Source organism: Condylostylus longicornis, unplaced genomic scaffold (assembly GCF_029603195.1).
Source record: "Condylostylus longicornis isolate FDR11 unplaced genomic scaffold, ASM2960319v2 ptg000044l, whole genome shotgun sequence".
In the NCBI taxonomy this organism is placed as follows: domain Eukaryota; kingdom Metazoa; phylum Arthropoda; class Insecta; order Diptera; family Dolichopodidae; genus Condylostylus; species Condylostylus longicornis.
Genome location: NW_026578013.1, coordinates 1,242,386 through 1,263,247, shown reverse-complemented (window position 1 = coordinate 1,263,247; position 20,862 = coordinate 1,242,386). Strand labels below are relative to the sequence as shown.

General features: G+C 26.4%; 2 protein-coding genes across 3 annotated transcripts in view; both read right to left on the bottom strand.

Annotated features, from left to right (window-relative positions):
• Positions 1-672: 672 nt before the first annotated feature.
• Positions 673-5,864, bottom strand: LOC129610214 (large proline-rich protein BAG6). 2 transcript variants are annotated; one of them, XM_055522681.1, is made up of 13 exons: positions 5,673-5,864; positions 5,391-5,508; positions 5,147-5,328; positions 4,967-5,089; positions 4,422-4,912; positions 4,227-4,353; positions 3,757-4,174; positions 3,468-3,521; positions 2,707-3,151; positions 1,856-2,652; positions 1,629-1,795; positions 1,307-1,552; positions 673-1,236 (listed from the first exon to the last, which is right to left on the bottom strand). In XM_055522681.1, the coding sequence occupies exons 1-13, from the start codon at positions 5,733-5,735 to the stop codon at positions 874-876; spliced, it is 3,594 nt and encodes a 1,197-aa protein (XP_055378656.1). In that variant the 5' UTR covers positions 5,736-5,864; the 3' UTR covers positions 673-873. The 2 variants fall into 2 exon arrangements, with proteins under 2 accessions (XP_055378656.1, XP_055378657.1); XM_055522682.1 differs by lacking the exon at positions 3,468-3,521.
• Positions 5,865-7,969: 2,105 nt separating this feature from the next.
• Positions 7,970-20,862, bottom strand: part of LOC129610379 (uncharacterized) — a 28,619-nt gene continuing 15,726 nt past the window's right edge. The window contains exons 2-4 of the mRNA XM_055522945.1: positions 9,318-9,499; positions 8,702-9,243; positions 7,970-8,504 (exon numbers count right to left, since the gene is read on the bottom strand). Coding sequence (XP_055378920.1) covers positions 7,983-8,504; positions 8,702-9,243; positions 9,318-9,499 — 1,246 coding nt within the window. The 3' untranslated portion in view covers positions 7,970-7,982. The remainder of the gene's footprint in view (positions 8,505-8,701; positions 9,244-9,317; positions 9,500-20,862) is intronic.

The following is a 20,862-nucleotide window of genomic DNA, read 5'->3' as shown; positions in this document are numbered from 1 at the left end:
TATTCAATCATTATTATAATTATTATAATCCTAAATGTGAAATATGTATTTTTCTTATAAGTCTAATATGTTTCTTTTACTCAGTTTCAATCAAACTTTAGAAGTGAAAAGGACAAAACATAAATTGTTTTACATGCATGCATACCGTAATAGACTCAAAACACGATTTTGAAATTTTTTCCCTTTTTATATGAAAAAATTTGTTCTTTAATAATTTTTAGAATTATTATTAATAATACTTAAAATTATTGTTAATCCATTTTTTTTGTCTATAATTTGATTTACATAATAACTATTTCATTAGTAGTATTAATAGTTTTATTGTACGGCAACAAAATTATTTTAATGAAGTATCTAAAGCAAAAGATGTTATATTTTTTTCAAGTTTGAAAAATATGATTAATTTTTCTACCCTGTTTTTCAAACAATAATATATATGTATCTAGTATGTCCGATTCTGTATGTCCTATTGTATGAATCTAATTTATTTATAAATTAAAAATTTGAAATTGTGATCCTAAAATTACAATTTTAAATTTTGCAACAATTCTTTTTAAAATTAAAATTCAAATTTTTAAAATGAATTTATTGAATTATCAAGTTAAATTGAATTTTGTATTTAAAAAAATAAAATCGAAATGATGATTTTTTTTTTTTTTTGAGACTAATCAATAGAATGTCCACTTCTTTTTTTTCTTTTTAATTAATAATTTATATATTTACTAATTAAAATTTTTTTTATTATTGTGAATATGTTTATAGTTATGATTTTATGCATATTTATAAAATTATGTTATTTTTTTTTTAAATAATTTTAGTTAAAAAAAAAAGAAAAATTAAAAAAAAAAATTAAATAATTTAAAATTAACCGAATTATTTTGAAAAATATTTTGAGCTATTTGGAAACTTTTTCGGATCATAATTTTGATCATTTTTCAATCGATCTTGAATGCTAGTACGTAATGCTTCAATATAAGAATTCTGTGTAACTGAATCGGATGCAATTGCAACTGAAATGTCATTAATATTTGTATTTGAAGAATTATTAGATATATTTCCATTGTTATTTGATGATGATGATGTCGATTGTGTTACACCAGCTATTTGAATAGTTTTTTTAATACCGTCAGCAATTAAAAGAGGTACTTCGGTTGGTGATTTTGAATTTGATATTAATTTCCGTCTTTTAGCAGACATACCTGATATATAAGCATCTGAAAAAGGGGCCTGAATTGCCTAAAAAATTTTTTTGGTTTGTATTTTATTGTTAATTTTGTGGTATTTTAGTTGACTTTGGAATAGGTACCTGTCTTCTTTGACGTTCTGTATCTCTTGTCATAATTGGTAACCATGAAGCTGGAAAATTATTATGCCACTGTTCACTGCCAACTGTAACTGTTGGAAGTGGGTCATCAATAGGTCTTTGACTTGGATTTGGAAGGGTTAATCCCGAAATTTCTAATAGCGGATTTGCTGGTAAAGTTGAAGTATTATTATTGTTATTAATGTTATTATTATTATTTGTAACCGGTAAAGCATCAATTTCCATTGGCTGAAATTCCATTTGAATTTTCATCAGTATACATTTTCATGTTAAATATTTATTAAAGGGCATTTATAACACTTACTACAACCGTTATGTTTGGTGCAATTATTTGACCATTCTCAGGTGCAGGCCTTCTAATTACTAAATATTGCTGTATTTCGCCTGAATTTTGAGCAGTTAAGTCCAATTGCCGAGTTATTGCTGACATTAAATGACGGTGAAGGGTTCTACGTGGTTCTTGTTCTTCAGCTAAAATTTTTTCGTTTTTTTTTTAATTATAAATCAAAGTGTATTAATTTTCTTTCATACCTATTTCTGATAATATAGCCATTTGTGATATTTGATTTAAATAAATTTCAGCGTTATTTCTTCCAACACATGTAACTAAAATCATTAATAAACGTTGTACAAACTGAATTAATTCTCTAAGAAATCTGGTGCCAAAATCATCAGATGAATCTTCGTGTATTAAATTTATAATAAATGGGATACGATTTCTTAAAAAATTTTCAACAGAAGCACGTGCGTCATAATCTGGTAAATCAAATTGGGGTAAAAACATTAGTACATCATTTAACATTTGTATAAATGTGTTAATTGCATTTGTCATATTTTCTTCAGTAATTGTTGAGCCAGCAAACAAGTTGTTAATAATACATGTTAGTAATTCACCACGAATTCTATTAAGTAAGTTTGGACTTGGAGCTATCTCAATGAAATCTCGTAAAGTAAGATTACTGCCAAAAATACTCATTGGAATATTTAATTCTTCATTAGAAAGACTTTGTATTTCATCGGCTACATTTGGATTTCTATTGTTAGGGGTTCCTGAGTTTTGAGCGGGCCGATTTGTCGAATTATTATTATCATTTATCTCATTTGAAGCAGATTGGGATGTATCGTTGCTGCCAACTGTACCCGCAGGATTTCTCACAGCTGGGCTGAAAATATTTGCTCTGCGACGCCTTACTTGAGGTCGAGTTCGGTACAAAATATTTGGAATAACAAGGTTTGGCATAGCTGATGGTCCACTCTCATTAGTGGATTCAGTCGTGTTAGAATTTTGTTCAGAATCACGAATATGATGACTGCTACATGGCAAAAATCTAAAAGGAAAATCAAAATAAAATTTGAATATGTATCACCTTATTGACGTTTACCTGTCAAAAGATGAAAACATATTTTCCGGGATATCTCGGTAACTCCAACTAGATGGCATATTTGCAACATGTACCTGTGGTCTTGGAGTTGAACGTGTTTGAGTTGATGTAGTTGGATGCGTAGCAGTTGTGACACGAGGTTGTTCTTGGTTATTATTTTCTGTTTCCGTAGCGTTCGTTGAAGAGTTAGCAGAATTGGAAGCTGATGTCAATGAAATTGGAATATTTGGTTGGGTTGAGGATTGACCATTGTTTGCACTTTGTTGATTGCCGACAGGTATTGTTATAGCTGAAAAAGGTCCCCCAGGCCCGACAGCGGCTCCAATCGGTATTCCAACAGAAAGAAGATTTGGGGCATTTATTTGAACATGCAAATCTGCATCCATTGGAGCTGAATTGACTACAGCTTGAATCAAACGAGCAACTTGCAATTGAGGGTTTGTAGCTAAAAAAAAATGAAAAATTAAGTTTTAACTAAAAATAAAACCAATAAATAGAATTCTGATAGGTAATCATTGCAATTAAAGGAAGCCTCATCAGATCATTGTTGGTCTTTTTCAATCTATTTAAGAACATTAATATTTAAAAAGTTGAAATGAATTAATTCAATTAGTAAAACTACAACTATTCTAATTTCGTTTGACGGTTTTATATAAAAACAAATAAGTACTTAATAATTTTCAAACCTTGTTATTTAAGTCTTTTTTTAATAGTATTAATGAAAATATAAAAAACAGAAACAAAACAAAATAAAGACGTACGAATTATAACTCTTCCCGGCATATTTAAAACAATTTCAGCAATTGGTTGCTCATCTACAAATAGAGGAAATAAAAAAAGTTTTAAATTTAAAATTACGTTTAGATCTGTGCCATAATATTTTAAACAAAACTGTTAAATTAGTAATATGTATATCATGTTCATTCTCTTCGAAATTTGGTTATTCTTTAAAAAAAAAAAGTATGCAAATATGCTAATGCTTTGTTATCACTGTAATTATCTCAAAGACAGGATGGAATGTTACTTGATTATATTTAATTTATGACGTACCACCGGCTATTGGAGTTGTTGCACTGCTCGCATTTGACGAATTTTCTGGAGTAACAGTCGTTGTTGACCTACCACCCCCGCCGTTACCATTGGTACCAACTCCTGGTGGGGACAATGTTGAACCTTGGCTTGATTGATTTTGTGAAACATTTTGTTGTGCGGAATTGTTATTATTTGTCGGAAGATGAACTGAAATCCCGCCTTCATTTGAGGGTTGCATAAACGGAGCCAAATAGTTATTTGAGCTGACAAATCCGCTTTGTTCAACCAAAATTGGTCTGCACGATAAGTATCGGGGAGCACTTTGTGACAAATCTAACATTAAATCCGATATAGCATGTAAAGCATGAGACATATAGTGTAAAGCTTCCGAAACTCGATCGAAAATTCTTTGGGCATTTTCACGCTCCGTGGTGTCCTAAAACCAAAATAAATATTATCGTTGAAAATAATAATATTCATAGATTTACATTTTCATCGAATATTGGTTCACTATCCAACATCTCATAGTATTGTTGAACATAGGGTTCTAGTCTTGTTTGCACTGATCTCATTTGCTCTACAATTTCAGCGAGAGCACGGGTTCTTGTTCTTTGCCTAAAAAAACAAAAAGAGAAAATTGGTGTATACCACGAAAAAAACACACACAAATTAAAATATTTTACTGAGATGGTGATCTGCGATTTGTATTTGATCGATTAGGTGTATCATTATTAGATGTATCGTTAGCAGAAGTAGCAGGTTCTGCATTAGCAGAAGTAGTAGAAGGTGTTTCATTATTAGTTTGAGTTGCGGTTTGCTCAGATGTTGTAGCATTTTCATTGACTTGTTCATCTGAACCGGTAGGTTCCGTATTAGCTTCAGGCTGTGATTGATCTAATGAATTCTCTAATGAAATTGTTGCATTTGCTGCAGGATTAGTTACAGGAGTACCGTCAGAATTGAATACATTTGGATATTGTAAAACTGTGACGTTTTGATGACGATCTTGACGTAAAGCCGCAGATAATGCTCCTCGAAAAACGTCCATAAAATTTTGAGTTTGATTTTGTGTTAAGTCTATATTAGACGCTGATGAAATTCCAACTTCAACCACCGTTGATTCCATAGTGAAACGCCCTTGAGTAAGAATGTCCAATGTCGAATTATTAAGGCCCTAAAAATTAGTTATTAGTAATGATTTTACATATGACTAACTTCGAACACTTGCTCTTTCTGGATGCTCTAAATATGAAATAATATTATTGACACAATCCAACATATGACGTGCTACAGTAATGCGGTTCATGCAAAATGATGACGGATTTAATGTTGGAATATTTCCTTGACTTTGCTAAAATATCATTATATGCTTTTTTTTCATTTTTTCTTCAAAAAATTTGCAAATTACCCCGTTCATAGGAATGCTCATGGTACCGACAACCATACCATCCAAACCCCTAAAAATGGGTGTTCCACGAATTTGTGTTCCATTACGCCGACGTGTATTTTCATTTGTTGTACTCGAACCAGCTAGAGTACGGGTTGACGGTGGTGGCCTTTCTACTACGTGAACTACTTTCCCATTTACATCTGAAAAAGAGAACCGTATATTTTTAAATCGCTTTTTCTTATTGAAAAAAAAATCATTTCACCATAGTCTTTTAGTGGTTTTTCATCCACAAGAACTCTGCCGCAATAAATTATTCGCTGTAAATCTGCAGAAATTTTTGTTTTTTCCGCTATGGTTTCCTTGAACTGTCGAACGGTAGTCTGAAACGCAAAAAAAATTTGTATTATTCATCAAAAAAATTTTTTTAAAAGAATATATGAAAATTGCGAAAAATTTCAATTTAAAAATTTTTTGCTTGTAATACATCATATTAAAAACCAAGAAATGGCACAATGGCCAGATTTTAGGAAAAATAATTTCTCACCTCATTATCAACGGTGAAATCGTACGTCTGTGAATCTAAAGTTTTCACTTTTAAATTTATCATAGTTTTGTTAATTTTCAGAATATCTAATCAACTTTTATATTAAAATGATGAAAATTTTCAGAAAATTTCAACAAAAGTATATATAATTTTTGAAAATTTCTTATAAATTTTTCGGAGAAGAAAAAATGCTGGCCGTTTTGTCAAAAATGACACTTAATATTTTTAGAAGAGTGTGAAATTTTTCATGTTCACATATTATTGTGTTAAAGAAAATTCTGACACATTTAAAATAAAATAGTGATTGGCTCAGTTCAAATCAAAAGTGTGTCATGTTACTTGTGTAATTCAAAATGTCATTATTCCATAGTAATACGTAATAATTTAAATGCACTTTCCGAAAATAAAACAAAATCAAATTTATAGTTTTAAAACAAAGAGCGCTTTGAATTGATAATAAAAACAGACTTAGTTTTATAATCTTTATGCTGACAGTTAGTTATGTATAAATAAAATAAATTTTGAAGAATTTAAAAACTTTGCATAACTTTGTACTTTGAAGGATTTGGCAACCACTGATTTTAAATTTTGATGTTCTTAAACATATTACCTCAAAAAGCAAATAAAACAAATTGCATATTTGATCAAAATCACCTAAAGTGTATCAAGTTTTTCACCTTGACCTAAAAATTTTTTTTTTGTTTTTTTAGAAATCGGAGCATACTCAATTCGCAGTCTACGTGCTCGAATACAAATTTCAGATTTTACATTAGAACTCGTTACGTTTAACATTAAAGTATAATTAAAATACTTGTGTTAATAAAGTATTTAGGCACGAGAAATTTAATTTAAAAAATTTTTAACTAGTGTTTAAAAATGAAATGTCTAGGTATGTATGTACATATAGTAGTAACCTTAGAAAATAAATCCTTGTATCGTCTAGTAGATTGACTAATAATTTTATTTTAAGTTTCTGTGGCGCACTCTTGGTAATAAATGACGAATTCTAAATAATTTAAAAACTTCTTCCATAGACAACAATCGAATTTTAGGTTCATGTCTATGCGTTAATGGAAAAATTTTAAAACTAATTACATATTACAATCGCAAACTATTGTAGTATATTATATATTTGGATCGCGATAAATGATAGTGGATCGATAAATGATAATAAATACGACATTTATTTTGGCTGATTTTTATCGTATGTTGCTACATCATCTGGATGAAATTTTTTTATATTTTTTTTATTATAAACACAAACCAGATCATTGGGTGAATTTATATATACTTCTTCAAATTCAATGTAAATTCAGCGTATTAAATGCACTATCAAAATTATAGAACTGTATGCAACTCTAAGAAGTAATTGTTTGAAAAAGAGACATGAGTGTATGTTTTTGATCATCGTTGAATTCTGACTCGATTTAACCAAACCTTTTTATCTGTGCGTCTGTCTGTCCGGCCTTACAACTGCCCTACAACTTCAAAAGTTGTTTGAATATATCTCAGAAATTATTGAAGTTATAATTTCGAAATGTCCAAAAGAAAATATGTGTATTATTAGGGATGTTATGTATGATAAAAATCGTTGAAATTTCTTGACTTCTTTTAGCTGAATACAAATTCAATTGTTATTTGGTCATATCTTGGAAACTATTTAAGGTACAGTAATGAAATCTTCTATAAACAAAATAACGCTGAAAATTTTCGACAAACGCTGTTGCGATATGATGAGCGCTTATTATTGCTATCAGACAACTTTAAGAGTTATCTCAGAAATTATCGGATCTATGAAATAGACAATTTGCGCAAATAAGTACATTATTAGGGGAGTTATATTTGTTAAAACTAGTTGAAATTACTTGATTCATGGGGGAAGCTACCACTCAATTTCGAAAGTCATTTGATCATATATTATAGAAACTATAATGAAATTATATTACCAAAATTTTGAACTAAACGATACGGTAATATGGCCATTATTTTCATTGAAAATCTCTCAAATGGTATGATTTATGTGGTAACTGTCATATGTAGATATATAAATAAGGACCATACATATGTATAACACAACAAGACTATTTGAAACAGTGTGTCAATAACAATATTACTTTTAAAATCATTTATTCACATGGGTATCACTAAATTGATACGGTCAACTCTACTTATTTTCGTTTTGTATTAACTTCTCTTGGAATTTTCTTTGGGTTGATTAAATAAAACAGCTTCATTTGTAGTTGATTAAATAAAACAAAATGACGAAATCTTATTTGTTTTGCATATATTTAGGCAATTATTTATTATAATTTATTGACAATCTTGGTATCTTAATATATTTACTTTAAGTAGTCCTAATTCTTTTGGTACATCATTTGGAAATTTTGTAACCAAATCATTTACTTGACAACAGTTTGTACGTCCAGTTTTAAAATTATGAAAAGCTTGATTAGTACCATTAGTTGAATAACCATATTGGCTGCATATATCATTACAAGGATCTATTGTATTTATTTGTACTGCATATGGGTTATTTAATGTAATAAATGCAATAGCTTTATCTTTATATTTTAAAACTTTCCAAAAATATTTCGGTACTGGTATTATATCATCTTGAGTTTCTTTAGGAATTGTATCAGAATTTAGACGAGGCTTTTTTTTGAGTGGATTATTACCAATTGTTTTCAAGTATAATTCTTGTAATTCATTTTCAGTATTAGGCAATTCTAATATTCCAGCTATACCAGTGTAAACTTCTAAATCATCATTTAACGTTAATGCTGTACATCTAGCAATATTTTCGACACGTTTCCAATTACCAGCATTTATATCCTAATTTCCAGTTAGCGATTGTTAGCATTTGTATGTCAGAATTATTTTTAGGTTTTTTAAATATGTAAGTGAAAAAAAAGTGAGAATTAGATCTAATTAATTAATTAGAATTTCAAATAAATGTAAAATACGTGGGCTAGAAAATACTTGCTTATATTATTAGGTATGTGTATAGAAAATATTAAATAATAAATTACCTGCCATTCTGGTGCTGCATTGATATAAAACATTGTAGCTTGTTTTAAATAATTGAAAATTCCATCAATTACTGGAGTTAAATGACCAATTGCTAGAAAGCTAGAAGTTCCGAATGCACTTGAACCATCATTTTGTGTTATATTTTCAAAGCGACTTATTTGATTTGCTTTTTTATATGGTTCACCGTCCCTTGCATGAAATGGTAATCCATCTTTACTAAATGTTGGTCTTTTATACGGTATAACAATACTAGAATTAGTAGCAAGTTGTTTAGCTTTTCCACTTATAATATGTTTTGTGTATTTAGTTGAAGCGCTTCCATAATGATAACAAACTTCAATGTATTCATAAAAATCATTTTCATTTTCAAATCCAATTCTAATTATATTTCCAAAATCACATGTTTTATTTGCATCTTTTACTTTCACTTTTATATTTGTTGAACATTTTTTATCATTTAAAATGAATTTTTTGTTGGTCCCACTTTCTATAAGTGTATTATTTGATGTACATTCAAATTTTATTTCTGATTTAGATAATTCTGCAAAATTAATTTTATTATAGTTTTTCTGATTTTATTTTTTTTTTCGAAAATTTATTAATGACAATACTTACTAACAATATTATTTCCATTTCCGCAAATCAATAAACTATTGTCACCTACGTCCCATTTTAAAGCAATAATTGAATAGTTTCCAACTTGAATTTTTTCTGGATTATGTAATTTTCCGTTTTTTATATAAATAGGTGAATTCGCTTCATCTTTTGGAATCAAATTAATGTCAACGTAACAGAAACTAGAAATATACGTTATTATATTGAGAAAGCAAAATAAAATTATAATAATTTTTGCGTTCATAATTCTTTTCGCTTTCCGACTTAATATTTTTCAATTTACAGACGTATTTTTAAAGTTATCATCATTACTTCATAAAAATTTAAATTTTCTGAGAATGTTATTTTGTGGGTGTTTCATATACAAACGAGTTCGCCATATAATATCACAATGTATATATATATATATATATATAGATATGAAATGAAAAAATTTAAAGAATCACACTCTAGCTATAAATATAAAAAAGTGCAACTGCGTAAATTGATAACGAATTCTAAAAACAAGTTATTAAAGACATTGTTATTGTCATTTAAAAATATAAAATGATTGTATGGACATATATGTAGATTGGTTGTGCACATACACACTCTCTGTTAATTCACAAATTAAAAATTATGGAAAAAAAAAACTTGTATGAGTACACCCAATAATATGAAAATTGAATGACTTCGAAAATTATGGCATAATATCTAATAATATTTGATAAAAATTTTAATTATAATTTAATTAAATTATTTATATTATAATTAATTTTTGGGTTAGTATAGGTACGGAGATTTTTGGAATGTGTTCGTTAATAATGTTCCAAATAATCACCATACTAATTAAATTTATTGAATGATCGAGTTACATTACACGAATTTTATTTGACATTTTTCGAAACAGATAAATGCTATTAAATCTCAGAAATATGTAAGTAATTGCAAATATTTTTGTGAATTAAGTATTTTGAAATATGTACTTTGAATGAGCTTGAAAGAAATTTATTTTAAATTTTAAAAATACGGTAATGGTAGTGAAATTGTCAATTTTTATATTTACCAAAGATATTTTATATGAAAATTACGTGTACGAAGAAACATAAGAAGCAAAATTCGTTGCAATTGTGAATTACGTTTAATAAATTTATTAAAAAAGTCAACAATGTAAACAAAATTTTATTATAATAAATGGGTTGTTTTGAAATTTAAAGTAAATTTGAATTTTTAATTAACATTGGAATGAATACGGTGACTTATAAGTGAATAATAAACTTGCATTAGTTCTATTAGTTTTGTATCTTGTCCTTTTTAGCACTTCTCCATTTTTTAACTATTTATTATGACGAAACCAAAAATACTTTTTGAATTCTTTAAACGCAGAAAGGTGAATGGTCGTTTAAATTAACCACTAATTAAGACAGTTTCTTTTTTCAAATTTTTGATATAATTTTTCGTCTAGATACGGGAACTTGTAAAATTCTACAGTTTTAGCATCTTTTAGACAATAATACATAATTTATTTCATTAGAAGAAAATTATTTACCAGCTCCACTTCTCTCAATTTATCACCTCTTGAAACTCGTAAAATTTCAATTTTCGTCGTCTTATATTTCCAAAACTATAAGTTTTTCAAAACTTCTTTAAAAGGGAAAATATAATGGTAAATCTCATGCCATCAAAAAATATAAATCATTTATTTAAACTCACTTACTTAACTGCCGAATGCAAACGCTTTTAAAAAATTTTTTTTGCGTCCTAAATATATGCAATATTTATAAATCATTGGGTTGATCCAACTTTTATTAAATTAAAAATTTATGAATAACATGCGTTGTATATAGTCTTAAATAATATGTAGATTAAAATAACAATTTTAAAGGACCTCTTTAAATTGCTTTACTTCTTTGGATAAACGAAGCTACGAAATAAGAATGAAATTTTCAAAATTTCTTTCAATGTCATAAAATTTCTTTTAAAAAAGTAATATTCGCTTTGAAAATCATAATACCTTAAAACTTTGCGAATTTAGTGAGTTCATGACACTGCTTCGTGAATAATAATAACTTTAACAATATTGTGAATAACAAAACTATTTACAATAATTAATTTTGTATATGTAGCTACATTATCTACATATATGACAGTAGATTGTAAAGTTATTTATTTTTTGCTTTTTGCTATTCATAGGTATTGTATTTGTCTACATAGTGAAAAATTAATTTATTAATAAAATGTGTGTGATATTAAATGGTTTCTCATCCATAATGTAATACAAAACATTTCCAAATATTTCAAAAGCTGTTATAATTAAACAATAAAGTTTGTCGCAGTCCATTACGTATGTACGTTCTTTATTAGAATTTTTATATAAAATTTATGGTATTATTATACCGATAAACCTACCAATGTTTAACATTTGAGTAAATTGATAAGGGTTCAGAATATTCTTAAATATAATTTATTATTTAAGAAATTTTGTTTTTTTTTTTTTGTGAAAATTGTCTTCCAGTTTTTGGATGGAAACATAAATGTACAGTAATATTTGGGCTTTTCAATAAAGAAATAAATTTTTCTATTTATTTTTAATGAGATTATAATGAATGAAAATTATTCAATTATCGAAATTGAAGGTACCTATATACTCAAGTCTTATACATATTATGCATGTTATTCAACGAAATTCAGGCGAGGTTATCCTTTTGTATTAAATTTAATAAGTGCTATTGAAATTTTAATGAAAACTGCTTCCAAAACATCCAATTATATTGTAAATTTTGAAAAAATTAAAATACTCAAATTATTTTTTTTTAATCACACATTATTTAAATAATGTAGCTCATTTTTATTAAATATGTGACGGAGAATTTGGCAAATATCGAAAAATAAAACCTTCACTCATCTAAAATTCTTTTAAAGAGTTTTATGATTTGTTAAGATAAAATCACAAAATACAGAATAACCTATATACAGACTTTCAAATCTGAATTCCTAAATTAATTTAATTTTAGTGATTTTTGTTTTATCGGATAAATAAAAGGCAATGACACATCATCAACAATACATGAGGAATAATAAAAAGAACACATAAAGAAATCATCAAGTTATATAAGAAATTTTCAAGTAAAATTATTGCATTTGAAAGATTTATAAGAATCTAAGGATATTTTTTTTTTATATAATAAAGTCAAAATCAAATAAATATTAAATTGAATTATAATTTTCTTTATGATGATGATGATGATAACGTTGATTATTTGTGGAAATTCAAAGAACCTATGTGGAATAAAATATCTGAAAAAGGAAAGAAAATGGAAGAAATTTATTTTTATTATTGACCGATTAGACATGTCATTGTCCAAGTAATTGTATAAGAAAAATTAAAAAATAAATAAAAAAATTAAAAGACAATTGAATAAAATGAACCTTAAGAACTTTTTCTAAATTTTTTTTCTCTTCCAGGAGTATGCGTAGCTAGTCAGTAAATAATTGAATTGGCATTGAAAGGGGAATTTTTTATTTATTAAATTTTAAAATATTTTTATTTTGTTTTTTTTTTGAAAATCGAAATTTCCTTCCGATAAATCAATATATATATATATATATATATATATATAGGAATATGTATATATTGTATAATACTGAATAATATTGTTATATAACAAAACATTTATGTTATGTTGTCTTAAATTGTATGTTGTAATTAAAAGACATTGAGATAAAATTTTTTATTATTCATTTTTAGAAACACTAAATTATTACAAAAAAAATTGGCGGGGACAGCTGAAATTCAAAATAAAGTAGCGTTCTTGTGTGGAAACTTCGAGCTGTCCTTCAAATTGATATAATAAATTCCATGTGAATGTGACTTTGAGAAATGATTATCATAAAATTTGGAAGTGTTTTGAGTAAAAAGTAGTTCCATGATGCGTACTTTTGTGTTATTGCTATTATATGAGTGTGATATACATACGTACAATAAAATTAATTTAAATATGTTATGATATATATACGTTAAATCACCAATGACAACGAGAACAATAGGACCCAGATGTATTCCAAATGTATTCAAATTTAGAGTATAAGGTTTTGTGCTAGTATGCTGTATTTTTACATACATATTCATATTCAATTCATATTCAATTCGAACATCAAAATAACCCTGAATTTCAATTTTTTGTATAATATAAAAATTAATAACCACGAAATGTGTCTAATGTAATTTCAAAAAATCTGACTGTAATTTTAATAATTTTTTTTTTTTTTGCAAAAAATTAATTTACCTTTATAAGTATTTCCTGGGGAGAAAACAAAAATAACCATTTTTCCAAACCAAAGTTTCTTTAATGTTCTACTAATGTGCTCCTATTAACCAATTTATTAAATTTATTTCCCACGATGGTTAAAATTTATTTCTCGGAACCGTAAAAATGAAACCCGAAAACAAAAAAACTTTTTAAAATATGAAAATTAATGTAACCCGAAAATTGAAAATTAAAACTCCTGCAGGAATTGAAACATTATACAAAATAGAAAAGGAAGGTTTTTTCTTTTAATTTTTTCTTAATTTTGTTTTGTTTTGAATGTTTCCAAGCGTAAATTGAATTATGATGTTAAAAACTCTTATATACAAGTAATACAGTAAAGTGCGAAAAGTATTACACAAACAAAAAAAAAAAATTTAAGGACATCTCCTTAGGAAGATTCTGTGGAATCTTGGGAAAAAAAATTTATGGAAGAAAATTACTTTTAACATTTTAGTTTTCAATTCTAATGACATAAAAATTTGTTACGCATTTTTAATATAAAGGTATGTAGTACAAGGAGTTGTATTCTCGCATCGTATTCTTAAAGATTCTTTTAATTTTAAATTTTTGAGATGAAAATTAGTCTTTCAGACCTAGTAGTTCATTTCTTCGTGAAAATGTTAACGTTTTATCCAAGAACGAACAAAGCTAACTTCAGTATAAAAATATTTTTAGGTTCAGCCAATGTGCAATTAACTTTTCTGAACCCAATATACAGGATGGTCCTGTTCTATTGTAAACGCGCTCAGGAGATGATTCGTTTGAGTTTTTTAAGAAAAAAATCGTATTGGTGAGTGGGTTACAAGTAAATATTTGAATTTTGAAATTATTTACATAAATTGCAAAATGACACGCGTGATATGAAAGTTATGCATGGAAAAGTTGCAGAGGATGACGAAACGCATCCAAAAAAAAAATTAAGAGGATATTTTAGAGTTTATTAGCGTTGAAGAATTTTTACTTTTTAAAATAATTGTAATCCGAAAAGGGTAAGCCTGGCACCAACCATTAGCATACCGTTGTATAAGTCTATCAATTGAAAATAAGCCGCAACAACTTCGAAATTGAAATAGTTATTCGCAAGACAGAATTTTTTTAATCCGATATTTTTTTAAATCCTACAAAACTACTCCTAGATGTCTGGTTCCTCCCTCTCCCCTCCGGCAACTCATACATATTTTCCTGAAAAAATCTAAGGAATCACCAACCGAGCACGTTTACACCAGAATCGGACTACACTGCATATATATTAATTCAAAACCTGTGCATCAAAATGCACTTCCACAATTTTTGTTCTTATATTAAATTTATATTTAATTGTAGATCAAAGTTTTGCTGAAACTTTACAAATTTTAAAGCTGAAACTTTATAACATTTTATTCTTGAAAATATTTTTTTTAGTCGGCATAAGAAAATCAAAACTTTTCCAATAAAACTTATTTAATAATTTTATTTTATTTAACACTGTTGAGCTCTTAAAATTTTATTCATAATATCACACTTTCGAAGAGTAATTCTTTGATTTACGGAACCATATATAAAACATGACCGAAAATTGAAGACTCTTCAAAAATTTATGGGGAAAAAGTTTTTAAAAAAATTTAATGTATTGTACCAATATAACAGTTAACAAACAAATATGAAAGAATGAACAAATCATAAATTTAAAAGAAATTGGAGTTAAAAAGAGCAAGTATAAAATAGAGAAATCTGAATTATTTTGAAATTTCGGCGAGGAAAAGTGATAAATTCAAAAATTCATCATCATATAAACAAGAATTTTTCATTGGTATAATTAAAATGCTTGAAATTATGCAAATTAATTCAAATTCAAATGATTTAGAGTTGAAAAGCTAGTTCATAGCAGCAATAAGTGCAGCAAACTAAAATTATGGTAAGCTACGAATTGGAAATATTGCTTTTACTTAAATCATCTATCATTCACATAATATGTGCTCTATATAATCTCTGGTTTTGTGGATTTCCCTTCCCCAATCCTACCCGTATTAGGTAAAGTAATCAAATTGAGGTGAGTAAATTTGTTTAATAATAATTTCGATATATTTTCAATAAAATCATTAAGCTTCATCTGCAATTTTCATCTTTACATTAAACTGAACTATCCCGAATTATAAAAGAATCTCAAAACAAAAAAATCAAACAAAAAAAAATATCTTTGCTTCCAGCAATCAAATCTGTATTCATTTTCATACTTTGATTTTATTCTTTGCTTTCCTTCCAAGATAAAAAAAAAATAAAAACAAAACTTTCAAAAACAGAAGGACATTTTATATTTTTTCTATAATTTTTCTTTTGAAATTTTCAGGTTCTTTTTTAACTACTATTTATACGATTCTGTATTTTCACAAGGAAGGAAGGAAAAGTAACAGAAGGAGTTTGTGTACCTTAAAATCCAAAAGTCACAAAAAAAAATTGTTCAGTAATTTTTATTCCTTTTTTTTCTTCCAAACTGCTTAAGTTTAAGAAATGTAAGTGATTTCATGCTTGAAATATAAATGAAAAAAAATTATTAAGGTATTTGTCATAGAAATCAGGTAAATAATAGACCATTCAAATCCTTAAAATAATTTTCTTCTAGTATATACAAGTATGCACGTATATAAAAGATCTATCGTCATCGTTGATGGTGAAGTTGAATAGAAATGATGATATAACAATAATCATAAGAAATAAAAATGTAAGAAGCAAAAATAAAAATAGTGGCTTAAGGGTCACCAAAGTCAATTGATAAAAATTAGAATTAAATCCTTACAGAGTTCTTTGTTTTGTTTCGTGATTTATGTTAGAGACAATGTATTTTGTGTGTGCATCAACAAATTCATTTTGATTTTCTTTTACATAGTAGGTTAAGTATTTTGATGATTGCTTTAAATAAAATTTTGAATTCATACAATAAATTCATTTTTAAATATTGATAAATTTTAAGACTTGTAGTAGAAGTGTACGAGTTCAAAAGGAAGAATGTTAAACTAAAAAAAAAAAAAAGAGAGAAATTTTAAAGCTATGAATAGAATAATCTTATATTGATGATTTTGTTTTAAGATTCAATTCATGAAATTCTGAAACTAATTTCTTAGTTCCTTTGAATTTGTTTTTGATAGAAGGTAAAAATAGTAAAGAGCACGTAAATTGCGTAGCGATAACGTTGAATGCAAAATTTTTTAAAAATTATTTTTTAATTCAAAAAATTTTTATTTTTATTTTAGTTGCATTATTGAGCATTTTTGAGCAGTTTGAGTATACAACATCATAGTTGTAAAATTAATAAGTAACGTGCTTATTACACTAATGATTTTAACTTAATGGAAATTTCTTCATGCAACTGCAGAACAGATGGATGACGTAATCAAAGAAACGAGTCAAAGGCAGAAAAATTAATTAAAAAATTTTTCTCCTCGAACTGGACTCGACTCAGTGACCTACAGTTTTCTAGGCGGACGCTCTACCAACTGAGCTACAGAGGTATGAAGAAATTGCCGACGAAATGCTCTTTACATTGCTTTATGCTGTAATCCACATGATTACTAAGTATTTGTTTACATTGACTGCTACATACAATCTACTATTGAAACACATCATCACAAGAACATATATATTAATAGGCATTGCGAATTTTTTTGACATAATTATAGAATTGATAGTTCGGATTTCAAATTCCGCATTATCAATTAAAAATGTCCAACATTTCGATTATCAGTCTTGCCGTTTCGGAGATAGTTTGCAGATTTTTAGCTAATTATATTGTCTGCATCTTTATTTTGAAAATGCTCTCTTTGCAGATTTCATAATTCATTATTTAAAGAATAATCTAAACTTTTTTTTTCTTATATAAAATTTAATAACTTTTAAATTTAATGCAATTAATGATGAAAAAAAATTGCATTTTTTGTATATTTAATAATAAATTTTTTGTAAAGGGTGTAGGGTTAACAAATTTCCCAAAATATTATTTACATATTTATTTTTACAAATTTTTTTCATGATCTACAATTTGACTGACATGAGAAAAGAAAAATTAATTTTTATAACCTTAAATGTAAAATTTTTTATTTTAATATTTTTGCATAAAAACATTTTTTAACATTAGAAATTTATTAAGATAATAATAATAAAATATAAAATGATTTATGAATATACGAATTGTGTTCTTTGAATTTTGTAATTGAAAAACTCTTTCCGAAATCTCTGTAAAAAAATCAAATCATTAAAGAATTTTTCGTTTATAATGTGCATACCTGTTATACTCGTACACTTCATTGAAAATATTTACTTTCAACTAAATAGGGAATTCCGATGGAGTAAGCAATTAAGGCAATGCGTTGTTCGAAAAACAAATAAAAATTCTTATTGAGATTATTATCTATATGTACCTTTTGCCGTTTCAACGGCCGGGGTCATCTGTTATTCAATATGTTTTAAAATGATCTGTTGAAATAAGACTGCCAAGTAGTTAAGTTTATCACTCACGAATTCCTTTTAAAAATTGTTGAGCTTGTTAAGACTTAATATGTAGACGAAAGTAAAACTGAATAACTGTATCTGTAACTTAACATACATTGTTGTAAAAAACAGTTTTTAAACAATTATGCTACTCTAAATTTTTATTCTATGTCATTTAAGGCCGAATTTGTACGAAACTTACTATTAACATGGCTATACTCAGAAGTGGTCTTAAGAGCCGGTATAATAAATTATTGTTTTTAAAAAGTGTAATATTTATAATTGAAATGTATTTAAATTGTGCCGAATCGTTAATTGTAGAGCCGAAAAGACGTGCGGACGGGTGTTCTCTGAGCGTTACAATGATGAGACAACTTTATCCTCAGTCTGCCAATTTCTATACCACAAAAGAAGTACAGCTGGTACAGAAGTTTTTTTGGAAATATCTTTATTAGAAGTAAAAACTAGTTCAAAGTAAAAGTTCGTCATAATTTAAAATCCTCTAAATATAGGGATTCATACTTGTTTTATTTGTTTACATGGCACTAACCTGTTCAAATCTAAATTATGAATTGCAGAAATATATATGTACTCGTATATGATTTGGAATTGTATGTTATACTTATGAATGTGTGTTTGATATACAATGTTGAAATTAAATTGATGTGACAATTTTTTATTGCCATATTTTTTTGATGAAAACTAATTTTGAATTCATTTTGAACTTTTTTTTTTGTTGTCAATTGTTTAACACTCTGTAATCTTATAAACCTACTTATAATGTCCATGTGTATGTTTATAATACTTGTGAATGCATAATATTATTTTAGGACTTTCTTTGCAATATTCAGAGGCAAAAAATTCTGTATAATTTTATATGAAATTTTCACTATATACACATACATACATACATATATTTTTTATTTATGCTTGCTATGTATATACATATTTGTATGTGTAATATAAATGTCGCTTTTATTTTTATAAAATAAATTTCATGTTCTCATCTTAAATTTTATTTTTTTGTTAATGTTCTTTTGACTTGTCAAGACATTTAGATATTTTATGTATGTAGCACAGTATAGAATGTGTTACCCTAATGTATGTATGTAAATTACACTATATAACTATGTCAAATGTATTGTTTTTATATAATAAAATTATTTGTTGTCTTAATTTTTAATACTGATAATTTACTGTTATTTGCAAACCCTATATAGTGTAGTAACTTATGTATATATGTACTATATTATTTAATAGACATGATAAAATGTACATACATATTTATATATTTACATAGCATAATTAATATAGATACACCAGATATTTACATTTTATGCGATACTAAATGTAAAATTTACTGTTTTGTTATATGCATAACATGTAATGTTATGGTATAATAAAGTCATAAAAATGAAAATTTTATATAAAAATCCATTATAAATAATACAAGATATATATTGTGTATGTGTATGTTTGTAGGGTATATATACAATAGAGTTGGTTCTATTTGATCTGAAGACAAAAAAATATATAACAGTATATATGATTGTGTGTATATTAATAGATACATTTGTGATAAAATATGGTGTTTATGAGATGGAAGAGGGTGAAGTAGAAAACAGGAAAGTAGATAATTTTGAGTTCTTCTTATATATGATTTGGATACGTGCCATAAAATATTTATAAAAAAATTTAAAACTATGTAGTTATGTATGTATGTAAGTGTTTATAATGAAAAATCTATTATGCAAATATCAGAGTCATATCATATTATTTTGACAATCTGTTGAATATTTAAAGATGTTATCAACAAGAATACTACCTTCGTATATAGTGTTTCCGCACTTCATAATGGTGTGACGTCAGGAACAAAGTGTTTTTCGTTTAAGTCATTTGACATAGCCTTTTTAACTTTAGATGCAGTTTCTTTTACAACTGTTTGCTTTCTTCTCACATTTTTAAATTGAAAAATAACCTTAAATATGGAAATCAAATTAGTTTAATTTCTTTTTTAAATAACAAAAATTAAGTAGACTGCTTTTAGATTTTCTAATTAATTATATTATTTTACTATTTCAAGTTTAAAGATCTAGGGCTTTACAACACGATTTTAAATTAAATTCTTGTAAAAATATTTGCCTACAAGGAAAATTGCTTCATGGCGGAAAGCAAAAATAATGTAAAACAATTATTTGTTTTATTATTGTTTTGCAGTTAATTATATGAAAATTATTAACATTGTTGTTAAAAAACAAACAATTAAAATCAAACAATTCATTTTAGTTTCATGCAAAGCGTTCAATGGGCGGATGGGCGATATTTACTTTACTTTAAAAAATATTTTATTGTCAATAGTTTTGTAGGTCGTAAAAATTCGAAATTATTTTAAGAGTGCATTTTATTACACTCTAAAATATAATTAATATTTGATTTAAATAAAATAATGTGATATTTAAATTAATAAAATTAAAAAAAAAATGGTGGCATTGTTCAGTGAGAGAATGATTTACAGTTAGACATTCGACGATAAATCTTTTTATCATTTAATTAATATTAAAATGTTGATGGTTTGTTTTTCATGGAACTTTTCCAATTTTTATTTAAATAAAAAAATATATTTTAATTTAATTACAAAATTATTTTAGTATTAGTGCGTCGCGATTATTTTTCAAAAGCATCTTTTGCAAAAAAAAAAAATTCTCTTCTTTAAGAAAATATTTTAGTTTATATTGTGTTTGACTGTTTGAGATAATTAACATTTAAATTTTCCTTAATATTTCGTAGTTTTCATG